Genomic DNA, 12914 nt, shown 5'->3' with positions numbered 1-12914 from the left:
TAACAATTTTGTCACAGCAGCATTTCTTGACCTATCAAAAGCTTTTGATTCTATCAATTATGACATTTTGGATATCAAGTTAGGCAACTTAGGTTTTGATGAGAACTCAAAAAATCTCTTAAGAAGTTTCGTTACAAACCGCCGCCAATCTGTTGTACTACACGATTGCATGTCAGATGAACTAATGCTTCATAGAGGTGTACCACAAGGAACAGTACTTGGTCCGCTCCTATTTAATCTGTACATTAATGACATGGCAACAAGAGTTGACAACGAAACTGAACTCATACAATATGCTGACGATACCGTTATTTTAACTTTTGATACCTCCATTGACAAAAGCAAAATCAAGTTAGAGCAAATTGCAAATAAACTTATTCAAATTTTTCATGAACATCACCTCACAGTTAATGCCTCTAAAACTGAATTCATGATATTTGGTAAGAGCAAAAGAAAAGATTTCAGTGAACAGATAATTTTAGATTCAATTCCAATATACGAGAAACCTGAAGTAAAATATTTAGGGGTTCACATAGACAGCAATTTAACGTTTCAAGAGGAAGTGAAACATATCTTACGAAAAATGGCCCGAGGAATAAAAACAATTTATGCTATTAGAAAATCAATTCCACAAAAACTATTGATACTTGTCCTAAATGCCCTAGTATTAAGTCACTTGCACTACTCAGCGGTTATCATTCACGCAATTGAGCAAAATTCATTAATGTCTCTTGAGAAACAGCTTAACTGGTCATTACGAGCAACCTTTTTTAGACAAAAATTTGAATCTGTTCAAGATATTAAATGCAGTCGGAATATACTACCCGTAAAACTCTTTTTAAAAACAAAAAGATTACAATACTTTTGGAAAATAAAAAAACAGTTACGACCTGCTTTTTCACCAACATCGGGACGTCCTTTAATCACCTGGAATCTTCATGGGTCTATAAGGACAAAAAAATTGTTCTGGGACCAAAAATTTTTCTCTATCAAAAGGCAAAACTCGTTTGTTAGATTAGCGATACTAGATTGGAATGAACTACCCAGCGAAATTAAAATCAAACAAGACAAAAAAAGTTTCCCCAAGCAACTTAGAACTTTCTTCTCCTCAGCTTACAAAAGGAACCCTTTTTGTGGAAGGTTACTTGTTCAACATGGCGTGACTTTAAATTTGGAAAATGAATTAGAACTACTGTTTACTGTTTGGGTTGACTTTATAAACTTAATTAATTTTTATTTTGAGATATGCGACATAATTTGAATTTAACTCAAGTTTTCTGTTATAATATGGAAATATTAAATCCATTTAAATAATTACACTGCCGGACTAATATCAATTGTACTCGTTGATGTGGATCGGAATTCAGTGTTTTTTTTTAGAGCGCACGACTTATGGTTTGAAACGCACGAAAGTCTGGACACAGTCAAATTTGAATGCACGAAAGTCTGGACAAGTGATCTTTTAAACGATCTGAACATACCACTTCCCGTCTGGAACCTCAACTTGGGTATTGACTCTATCGTTTTCATTTTTTGTGTGAAAAATTGGTAAAATTGCTTTCAAGAAATCTAGACAGTCATTGCAATATTAAATATGAATTCTTTTTTGCAAATTGCAACTTTTTGCAATTCACAGGAGCTTAAATTTCGAGGGAGCAGAAATAACGGCTATTGAGGGCAGGGTGGGGGTGCTAGCAGAAAAACATCTGAACATTGATGTTTTGCTTTTTTTTGTGTGGAACCACATATGGTCTTACGTATGATCTGCAGGAAGATTGCCATTCAAGAAGATTTTTCTGAGAAAATTTGGACCAGACTGTAACAATCTGGGAATGAGTTTTATCTGCTGATGCAGCTGTTTAGCTCATAAGAGAATTTTAGTCCCTCTGACGAAAACCACGTTATGTGAAGTATATTTCAGTAAAGATTATTTTTTGTTGAAATGACAGAAAAACTGAAAGCCTTAACACAAATGAGATTAAAATGACCGCAGACAACTTTACATATGTCCATTAATTGTAGGATTTTGATGCTTTTAAGTGTTACTTTATTTAATTTTTGCTGCAATTTTTGTTGTGTTTTCGGTCATCGGTAGTACCACATTGCTGCTTTGCTAATCCGCGCGTTTTTGTTGTTAATAAGTTTAGAGTGGTACAGCTCTGTCGATCGATGGCGCGGGGGAGGTCTGGAGCCGGGTCCAATTGAAAGGAAAAAAGGATTAAACCTACTCAGGAATTCCTCAAATCTTCTGATTCAGTTTCCTAATCCCGCTTTTAGTCTGAGAAAGGCGGGATTTTTTGGATTAAACTGAGTAGTTTAAATATATACCGAACAATAGAAAGCATGTCATTATGGCAACGTTTATTGAACACAGCGCATGAACAAATTTTTGTTCACAATTTTGCAAAGATATCATACATATCAACTAAAAAGGTTTTATAACGAAAGAGTTGCATTTAAAGGAAATTTGTGCATGGTACATCATTTAAACTAATAAACTAATTATTTACTGGTCAATAATTCAAGGTAAAATGCAACTTAATAAGAAGCAGTTAATTAGAGGACTAAAATAGCATATATCGGACAGGACAGAGCTAAAATAGTGGACTGGTTTACGGTTTAAAAGAGAAATAAAAATTATATGCGGCGAAAGGATAAAGTAGTTAGTAAAGTGTATATAGTACAGTAAGTTATAAATAGTTAGCTTGCTTGATTGAGTAATCCGTTACCTGGTTATATTTTGCAATGTACGGATCCACAACAACCTGAGAGTAGGAAAAGTCATGAGAGAAACCATAAAGATTACTTTACTTTTGATTAAAACAGTTGAATTTTATACTATTTCTGATTATCTCACGACTTTGCATTGCGAAAAATTGCCAATGGTACAAAAAATTATGTCATTGTTTTTCATAATATTTACAGTACTATTTTACTAGCTGCAGGTCATTTAGTTTTCAATTTCATCTTACTAGAACTGAGTTGCGAATATTTATGACCTGATATTATCCAGCCAGAAAATTTTTCAGTTTAATTTAATTTGCATTTTCAAAACTTATATTTGAGTGTTTGACTAACTTGAATAATTGCCTAGACCCTACTAGCATAGCAAAGCAGTACTGAATCATCTTTAATCTTCTGCGTGAAGAACGTTTTCAGACTTCAATATTACCATGCGCATCAACCAGATTATAAATTTTGTTATGAAAAACTTTATATATGACATGATAAGAGTACTGTTCAGAGTTCTCATCTTACATTTCAGAATTGGAAATTTATGATACAGCACTGCGACGCTCCGACGATTTTTGGTAAACGAAGACTGAAGATTATCCGCTGATAGTATCTGCAGAGCAAGAATCAAAGTGCACGCAAATTTGCCTTATAGTAAATTCGTCCAATTCATTTATTTTACTGTGAAGAATGGATCATTTCTTTTATCAGAAACACTTTCAACTTTCTAATATTTACAAAATCTTTTTATCTTGTGAGATTTTACAAAATCCCTACTTATGAGAAAAAAGATGTTAAATCTACTTATAAACATTTGAAATAAAATTTGACTAACAAAGAAATTTTACCGTGAGATATCAGACAAAACTTTATGAGACCTTCTTCTTATAAGATCAATTAGGAAGGTGACCAGTGACAATTTAGTATGGTATCAAGAACCACAAAAATTCATCATGATCATCAAAATTAATCATAGGTACTTTCTACAGGACTCTACAAAGTCCACTAGGCTAGCGAAATCCCAATTTTAGAAATTGATGCAAACTCTGCGGAACGATCCTTGCTCCAAAGAAAATTTTGCCTTCTCTACTTCAAATATCAATGCGAAATTCGATCCGGAAAAAAATATATTTTCAGATGGAATCAACGTTTTACATTTATTAATAATCAAGTAAAATTTTGAGGTTCAAATTTTACATTGTGATGCGCTAAGTCGATTGCCTAAAAAACAAAACTTAAAGCTAAAATGAACACATTGACATAAAACGAACACTATAAGAAAAACTTACTCCTATGAAAATTAAAACATTGTACAATTGCTTGAGCTATTATTGTTGCCATTTTTAAACAAAAAATGCCAGCAACTTAAAAGAAAGTGCATTTAAAACTAATAAAGAAAAAGGCAAAGCCTCTGATACTTCAAATAAATTGTGGTCAATTGCACACAAGTGCTCACACAAAATATATTTTTCCTAAAGGTATTCAAAATTAATTAACTGGAGCTCCTAAAAAGATAACCTCGCCAACAAGCACACACAACGTAAGTTATCAGAAAACAATTGCGTTTCTATCACAAACACTTAAGGTTAAATATAAACATAAATTTGCTACGCTTGGAGTACTTTATCAAAACTTTCATCAAAGATCAAAATGTTCTGCACACCAAAAGGTTGCTGAACAAACAAAAGCGATAAAAGCGCGGGTAATTATCGCGTAATTATTCTGTAGTTGATGCTGTTAAGAAACAACTATGGCGGGAATTGAGGTTGTTCAAAGACAGACATGATGTAATAAAAAAATGCCCAGATGACACACAGTCGTAAGTACTTAATTCGCAGATCAAAATCAGAAAGTGCAAACTCGTGCTCGCGTGAGTCATTTCGTATAGCTCTGAAGAACGCTCTGTAATTTTCAAAAAGCGACATGATTATAATAATTTTCATTAAGTTTTGCAGAATGAGTTTTTTCTAATTCAGTACTGAATTTGCCTTAACGGTAAGCACGGGCGTGGAACGATTATTTCCAACAAAACGATTTTAATTTCTTTATTTTGTTTAGAGTTATGACCAGCGAAGCATAAAATTGGAACTAATTGAATTTTTTCAACTGTTTTTTTTAAATATCACATTTATAGGCTGAAAACACCTTTCAAATCATTCGTTATTCGTAAGAAAAATGCATTTTTGATTTTTATTCTAAATCAATTATTGCTAATAATGAATTCAAAAACAGTTAAGATGCGCAATGGTTATGACAAGACCATCCAAAACAGTGACCAAACAACTACACAGAAAAAAGGTAGATTTTTTTGGTGATAGGGACAAATTAAACTTAGCTGCATTTAGATAAAGAGATCGAAAACAAAAATCTAATTACAATTTGAACTATTTTTCGGAACTGCTTGTATCTTTGCTAGATATATAGAGTACTAGAGAACTTGGCTGAGGGATAGCTAATGTCAATAACAATTCCTCGACTCCTAGCGATTTTTGAAAAACATAAGATCGTTTTTCTCACATCATTAGGTTTTAAGAACAAGTAAGCCTAGGCCTAGTTTTCGAAATTGTTCAGTTTTTTATTAATTTGTTTTGTATACATCTATGTTTTGCTTCTGTTTTGTTTTTTTTGTAATTACTGTGAAACAAAAATAAAAGCAAAATAGCAGAAAAATAACAAGAAACAGCAAAAAAATTGCAAAAAATTGCAAAAAATAGCAAGGATGTGACATTGTCAACTCAAAAATTAGGAGGCTTCTTTCAAGTTGTCTTTTAGTTCAATGTTTTTTAAGCTGCAAATAACATTCATAAACTCCATTAAGAAAACTTTACGCCAGATTAAATGAACTTTCAAATTTAAGTTAGCTAAGCCCTCAAAATTTATTATTAGCTGGACGCAGTTCAATAATACATTCTATCTGAGATGATCTATCTATGGCAAGAGGTTTCTGTTTTTTTTCAAATTTATTGTTTCTTACAGTTCTGGTTTTCACTAAAAATTAAAAAACTGAATTCCAAAAATTTTCCTAACCAGCTCTAGTGTCTACGTGATATATTACTCCCAAAAACAGTAAAACTTGAACTTTAACGAAACAGAACATTCTACTAGTTTTTTCACCTTGCAATATGAAATTTGCAAAATTTAAGTTAGGTCTATTACAACTCAATTTCAAATGATTGGTTAAAATTTTCATGGCTGACTTTTGTCTTATAAGAGTTTTTTAAAATTAAATACAAACCAATAAACCAACTATTGAAAAGCAAAGTCGTTGAAAAATCTTCAAAACTCGAATTTTTTTTCGTTTTGAGTTGAATGACATAGGTATTTTGAAAGTTCAGCCGCGTATACATGAAACGCCGCAATGCTCGCTTGCAATCATGCTTGGAGAAATTCAGTATCACAAAATGTTGGTAGAATTTATTGCCGCTCTTTAGTTTGAGTACATAAGTTACAATGTTACAATGTTTTTATAATAGTAGTAAGTTTGTTGTAACTTATAGACTGACCTTAAGGGGTTTCACACTGGGCAAGTCTAGCCAGGATGTTGCTTGTCGTCGAGAGCGCTCTGAAGCTTCTAAAAATTATAACAAATGGCACCGCATGGTCGATAAAAATTATAACTCGGTAGTGGTAGTGAAAAATGGAGTTGTTCTCGTTATTAACCCCCCCCCCCCCAAGATATGTGATCATCAACCCATTCGACATTACCGTAAAATATCATAATGAGAGGAGAAAAAATGGGAAAGACCCATTTTAATACTAAGACACGTTAAGTAATATGCGGTTCTGATGAAAGATTTGAACCAACAAACCTTCTTTCTTTTTGGTGACCGGCTCAAATCTGATGACTGTTGATTTGAGCTGAAACAGCAATAAATAAATTTTCACAATTCTCTTTGTATTCTATTTGTTCTTTTTACATACCGTATCCAAATTCTGAGCTGAGGAAAAATGATACAGTTGACCTGATAGATGCAACTGTCCGCTGAAACAATTCAGGCGTTTTATTGCTAATAATTTTACTATTTAGGTTGTTTGATTTTTGACGTAACTTACAAATTACGGTATTTTGGTATAAAAAGTCATCATAGACTGTCACGTCAGTACTCAAGACAAGGTACTAGAAAATAATGTACTCCAAAAACTAAAAATTCAGTCCGACCTATGATCAGATCGTCCCCGACCTGACAGACCCGAGCTCAATTAAGTCTTAAGAAATGTTCGGTAAGTTCAATTTTTAACACATGAAACCTTCGGTATGTTCAAGTTGTCGGGTATGTTCGGAAATTGTAGTAATTTGTGTTCTGGAACGAGCTTCGATATGTTCCGTTGCAAAGATTGGTATGTGTTCTGTTTATAAACGAATGAACTGTTTGGTATGTTCAGTTTCAAACGTAAGAAGTAACTGTTATATTCTTCACAAAAACTTGACTTTTTGTTCCGACCCACTTGTGGGGGGAGGAACTATATACTGAAATGGGTTTTTTTTTGTTCAGTCAATTTTGGCCGATCGATATATTCATCGTAGAGAAATGTGAGTGGTATCATTAAAAAGCTGTTCCAGCGTAGAAATAAAAATTAAAAAGATTTTTTTTTTAATTTCCTATTTTTCGAGGAGTTATTGAGATTTAAAATTTTGTGTGAACAGGTGATAATTACATGATTTTGTTCACTTTTATCGTAATTTTTGTTCAAATTAAGATATTTTCTATAAATATAGTATTTCAAATTTACATTTCATGCCAAAAAAAGAACCAATTGTGTGTTCCTAATAGACTGAAGGCGATAAAAAGACTAGTTTTTGTCTCATAGAGAAGTTCACTATCAAAAAAATCGAATTCTGTTTGAGAGCTCTTTTTTTAGAAAGCTTTTCAGGTTTTTTTTGTTTTTTTAAGTCACCTAGAGACTAGTCACTTTTCATATCAAGTCTGCGTTAACAAGAAAACCGCATTTACAGTCAAATGAAGCCCAATGAACAAAAAAATTCGTTTTCAAGGAATTGCTCATGTTTTTTTGGCTTTGACACTGAGTTTTCGTAAATTTAAATGAAAAATTGATTTTCTTTTTGAGGATTGACTAATTTTTTAGAGTCCTATTGCATGAACTCATTGACTACAGGTGCAATATATTCCGTAATGAGCTTTAAGTGAACATATCTAGTGCTTTGAATGGACAGCTATTGGCTGTTAAGACTTTAATAATTATTATTCGAAAAAATTTTTTGAACATTAACCAATCATAAACTTATTTTTGTGATCTGTAAGTCGGTCTCAGTACTGACAGGACCCTCCTCCTTCCTATTGCAACCAATTTTTATCTGATTAGGGGTTTTTTCTACTATTTATTGGATATACGACTTCAATGACACAAGATCTCAATTTTTTTTTTAATTTTTGTGGTTTTTTTGTATTATTGGTTACTTTTGAATCCATATCACATTATCCACACATTGAAAGCTCCCATTGACTTTAAAGATACGTTCAATGGATCACTGGTAAAGAGTTGAGAGAAAACCTTATGGTTTAAATGGCTTCGACACTTTATTCTCCCACTTTTCTACTAAATTTTTATTTTAACCTGTTCTTGTTGTTATTTTCATAGCCACAGGATTTATTGTGTACTCTTATTGATTACCTATGAATGAAAAACGTTATTGTCTTCACATTGGGTTATACTTGAGCGTATTTATTGACTTCTGTTGAAAGCTAGTGATTTTAATGGCTGTTAAGACTTTGAAAACAATTTTTGAAAAGTTTTTCTGAACATTAACCAAACTCAAACTTTTTTCGTGAAATCAGACTCAGTAGTGAAAGGACCCACTTTGTGTCTATTTCAACTAAAACTAATCTGGTTAGCGGTTTCAACTTCTTAACTTTTGGTTCTATGACTTCAATGAAAAGATTACAAAATTTTTTTTTATACTTTTGAATATTTACTTTTTATTGGTTACTGTTGAACTCTTATCATATTATCCAAATTTTGGCAGCTCCCATTGGCTTAAAAAAACGTCAAGTGGATCACAGATTAAATTTTCAGAGAAAAGCTTATGTTTTAAATGGCCACGACACTTTCTTCTCGCATTTTCGTATTAAATTTTTTTGCCTGCTTTTATTGTTGTTTTCATAGTCATAAGACTTATTGTGATGCTTTAATGATAAACTATGCGTGAAAAATATCTTTTTACTCTAATCGCGGCATATCGGAATGTATTTATTGACTTCCGTTGAAAGCTATTGAATTGAATGCTGTTAAGTCATTAAAAATAATTTTTCAAAATTTTTTATTAAACATTAACCAATCTTAAACTTTTTTCGTGAAATGCTAGTCAACCCAGTATTGAGAAGACCCCTATATTTGTACTGATTACAAAATAATCTGGTTTTCGGTTTTATCGTCTACCTAATAGTTTTAAGATTTCAATGCAACGTGTTTTCAAAATTTTTAATTTTTGGATACTTTTTCTTATTATTGCATCGTTTTGAAATCTTATCAATTTATCCTAATACTGATAGTTCCTATTGGTATTGGTAAGACGTTCAATGGATCATAGAAAAAATTTTCAGTGTACAGCTTATGATATAAATTGCTCCGACACTTTCTTCAGGCACTTTTCTACTGAATTTTTCGTTTTTGCCTGTATTTGTTGTTGTTTTCAAAGTCAATAACGTGTTGTAATGGTTTATTGATGAAATATTAATGGCAAACAAATTTTTTGTCCAATCAGTTTAACGTTTTTACTGGCTTCCGTTGAAAGCTATTGAATTTCATGGCGTTGATACTACGATTTTTCTCAAAAAATTCGTGGTTCTAATGTATTTGTTCATACTTGGTGATTTTTTGAAGGTATGTTGTAAAAAAAGAAGAATCCTATCGCAATTTAAAAAAATTTGAAAATAGAAAAGTTTTTTTGAAAAGTTCACTTTTTAATGCCTTCGACTATTTTCTCGCTCAATTTTTTTCTTGAATTTGCTGTTTTTTCCTGTTTTTTTTTGTTATTTAGGTAGCCATAAATTGCTGACCGGTCACATAAGCTTGTAATTGAAGATTGAATGAATGATGTTACCCGAAGCATCAAATTTATTGCGAATAGTCTTTTGATATACATTTTCAATTTTTTTTTCAAACTTTTCAGTTTTTGCTTTTCGTTTCGTCAACTTGTAACTTACTTTCATCATTGAGAGGTCCCGTCCAATTTCTTGTATTTCAAAAAAAAATATCTACTTATTTGGTTTTACACTGACGTTTTGTTTGTCGGACAATATGCGTTTTTATAAAAGTTTTTCGTGTGGTCAGTTTTGTGTTTCTTTTCTCTTCTTTCAACTCAATCGCGTGATAACAGATACCAATGGTTTCAAATGTGACCCAGTTAATCTTAGTTAATATCTCAGTATAAATGTTTTAGCTGGACTTTTAGAAATTGTAATTGAATTAAAAGTACATATTATTAAGATAAAAGACAATCATTTTAATGGTATCAATAAACTGTGTTTTTACAAATCGTTTGTAATTTTTTGAGTTTTTCTGCATCTATAGTCCGTTTCTATGGTTTAGTCTAACCAAAGACAAGTCCCTTTAGTTTCGTAATAACTTGCTGGCAATTTTTCAAGGTATATTTAGTTAAATGCTAATGCTTTTTAAGACTTTTGAAATTTCTTGGATTAAAAAATATTGATTTATTTCGCATCATTATTCATTCTCTTTGTCGACTTGTTACCTAGTCTCATTAAGAAAAATTTTCATCTGCTGTATAGTTAGCAAAAAGTAAATTTGTGTAGTTAAGTTTTTTTTGACTGCATTTTGATGTCGTTACTAGGTGCTTTTAAATTTTGATATTGTTTTTGCCGGAAATTTTTGGTTTTTGCTAATTTTGTTTTTTTGTTTTTTTCTCGTAGTCTTTTTAAGAGCAGATCTCGTTGGCGCTCTAATGAAGAATGGCATTATGTAATTCAATTAGTGGTTAGAATGTGTAACGATTGTTTTAAACTCAAATACCTATTTTTGTTATATCGTCATTTGGTTGACAATTAAGTAAAGAATGTTGATAAGCTCGGGTCGGAACATCATGTGCGAACGCACATGAACAAGCCTCCTTGTCTATATTGTATATTCAAATGTTATGATAGCGGTTTGTTGCAAGAGCTTTAAAGGTAGGTCTTGGAGAGAATTTCTTTGAAAAAATATGCAATCTTATTGACTTCCTTCTCACCTCGATAATAAAACTTAATGCTGAATTACAAATTTTGGCTGTTCTTAAAAAAACGCAACAGAGATTTGGGATCTATTCTGTTTCAACCCACCTTCCCAGTATTTTTCATGACACCCAGTTACAAACTATGTTGTTATGTAGAACGTTGTGTAAGAAAATAGTACGTGCGTCAGGGGCCATAAAAAAATTATGCTCACTAAGCTGGGTGGGGGGAACAGAATAGATCCCAGATTTGTTCAATATTGATGGTGTTTCAGCTCAACAAATCATTCAGACGGAATTTCGAAATGATCATGATGTATCTAGTAGCTATCTCGTTTTCTCAAGATTTCTTGTGGTTTGAAACCGAACATACCGATGTTTTCTTACGTTTGAAATCAAAGATACCAACAATTTCTTACGTTTGATACCGAACATACCGATGGTTTTGAAGTTCGAAAACCAAACATACCAACCAAACCCAAAAAAGACGCTAAAGTGAACACATTAACTATTTTCCTACTCTTAGAAACGCCAATTTTTGTACTAGAACATCCCAGATTATAATGATATCTGATCAGACCATAATCAGGTCATTCTCTTCACCTTTGCGCTCTTGGATATTTCATTGTAATGTTTAAAATTTCTTATCAAAAGTCAGTTCAGTTTGGGACTTCCAGCTAGATACCTTTAACGACTTTGTATGTCAAACTTACAGTATCTTGAGCCGTAAAAGTTTTAACGCCCAATAAAATTACTCAGACAACGTAATGTAAAAGAAATTTATATTAAAAATAATCAAGCGGTCATCGGAACTAGTATGATTGACATTATTCAATAAAATCTAATGCCATGTATTAAATAGGTAATCGAAACAAGAGTTAGTAAAAAAAACTCACGTTATCTTTGTGGTTTCTTCACAGGAGTTCATAATGAAGAAGGAAGCATTCACGTGGTTATGCTCGTGACCTTGGAAGTTGCAAACAGGAATCTAAACCATTTCATTGGTTAAGGAAATTCTTCAACATTTTTTTTTTTGGAAATTGGATAGATTTGGATCAAGAAAGCTTCTCAGCTGTGCATAATTGAGCTTTTTAAAATAGTAGAGGACAAATTAACAATTTGATCTAATTTATCGGTTTACGCTTGTTTACCAATGGTAGAATCTGTAAAGTTTTTCTCAATTTAATATTGTTAAAATGACTCATTTTTAAGTTTTACCAAAGAAATGAAAATGCATGGAAAAGAAAAAAAATAGAGTGAAAGGCGCAATTCCCTTAAAAAAAACTGCATACAGTTATATCGAAAACGGCAGAACAATCTACGGAAAGAGTCCTCTTAGTTTTGAAAAAAGAAAGAAAAACAAGAAACTTTCCCAGGGTCAGCAAACCCAAATATAGGCACGAACTTAAACTCTATATTAATAGGGTCAGAAAAAATGTATGGCTTCTAACTATGTAAAATAAAAGAATTTTTTTATTTCTATCGATCTATTTTCAATATTTCAAATTGATTACTCATTGTTGCGTACTCTCTTTTGAGCATATCAAAAGCAGCCATGGTTATTGTTATTTTCTTTTATTATCAATTATTAAAGAAAACTTTCCCATAGATCATTGTACGCGCAATATAGAAGGCAAAAAAACAGATTAAGTAAATTGAAATTAGCCTCAAATTGGAAGCTTTCCTTTTAGGTCCATAAGTATTGGAAATTATTTCCTAGCAGTTCTATCAGTTTGGACATTTTCTAATCAAATATTTTTCCGTCTAAACATTGCGCCTCATTTGAAATATTCTAATACGTTGTATTATTGAACAGAGTCTTTGGAATTGCATAATCTTACATTTTGTCAAAAAAATTAAGACCTTTTAAATACCCAATTTTTCTTTTTAAAATGAAATCAGCTAGCATTTTAAAAAAAATGGATGCCCAGGACAAATATTGATAGCCTTCACTGCAAAGTTCATCCGAAAAACCCAAATTTGGGCTCAATGGGCA

General features: G+C 31.9%; 1 protein-coding gene across 3 annotated transcripts in view; it reads right to left on the bottom strand.

Moving 5' to 3' along the window:
- Nucleotides 1–12914, bottom strand: part of LOC142334673 (zinc metalloproteinase-disintegrin-like batroxstatin-1) — a 130028-nt gene that overhangs the window by 66519 nt on the left and 50595 nt on the right. For 2 of the 3 annotated variants that reach the window (XM_075382892.1, XM_075382893.1), the window contains exons 5-8: nucleotides 11815–11906; nucleotides 6655–6715; nucleotides 6543–6591; nucleotides 6237–6304 (exon numbers count right to left, since the gene is read on the bottom strand). In XM_075382892.1, the coding sequence (XP_075239007.1) occupies nucleotides 6237–6304; nucleotides 6543–6591; nucleotides 6655–6715; nucleotides 11815–11906 (270 nt within the window). Of the gene's footprint in view, nucleotides 1–2729; nucleotides 2766–6236; nucleotides 6305–6542; nucleotides 6592–6654; nucleotides 6716–11814; nucleotides 11907–12914 lie in introns of all 3 variants that reach the window. The other variant, XM_075382891.1, reaches the window with a different exon arrangement.

This window comes from Convolutriloba macropyga, chromosome 2, assembly GCF_964194025.1.
Source record: "Convolutriloba macropyga chromosome 2, txConMacr16.3, whole genome shotgun sequence".
Classification (NCBI taxonomy): domain Eukaryota; kingdom Metazoa; phylum Xenacoelomorpha; order Acoela; family Convolutidae; genus Convolutriloba; species Convolutriloba macropyga.
Note: the sequence above shows the minus strand (reverse complement) of the source record. Positions and strands in the feature narration are given on the sequence as shown.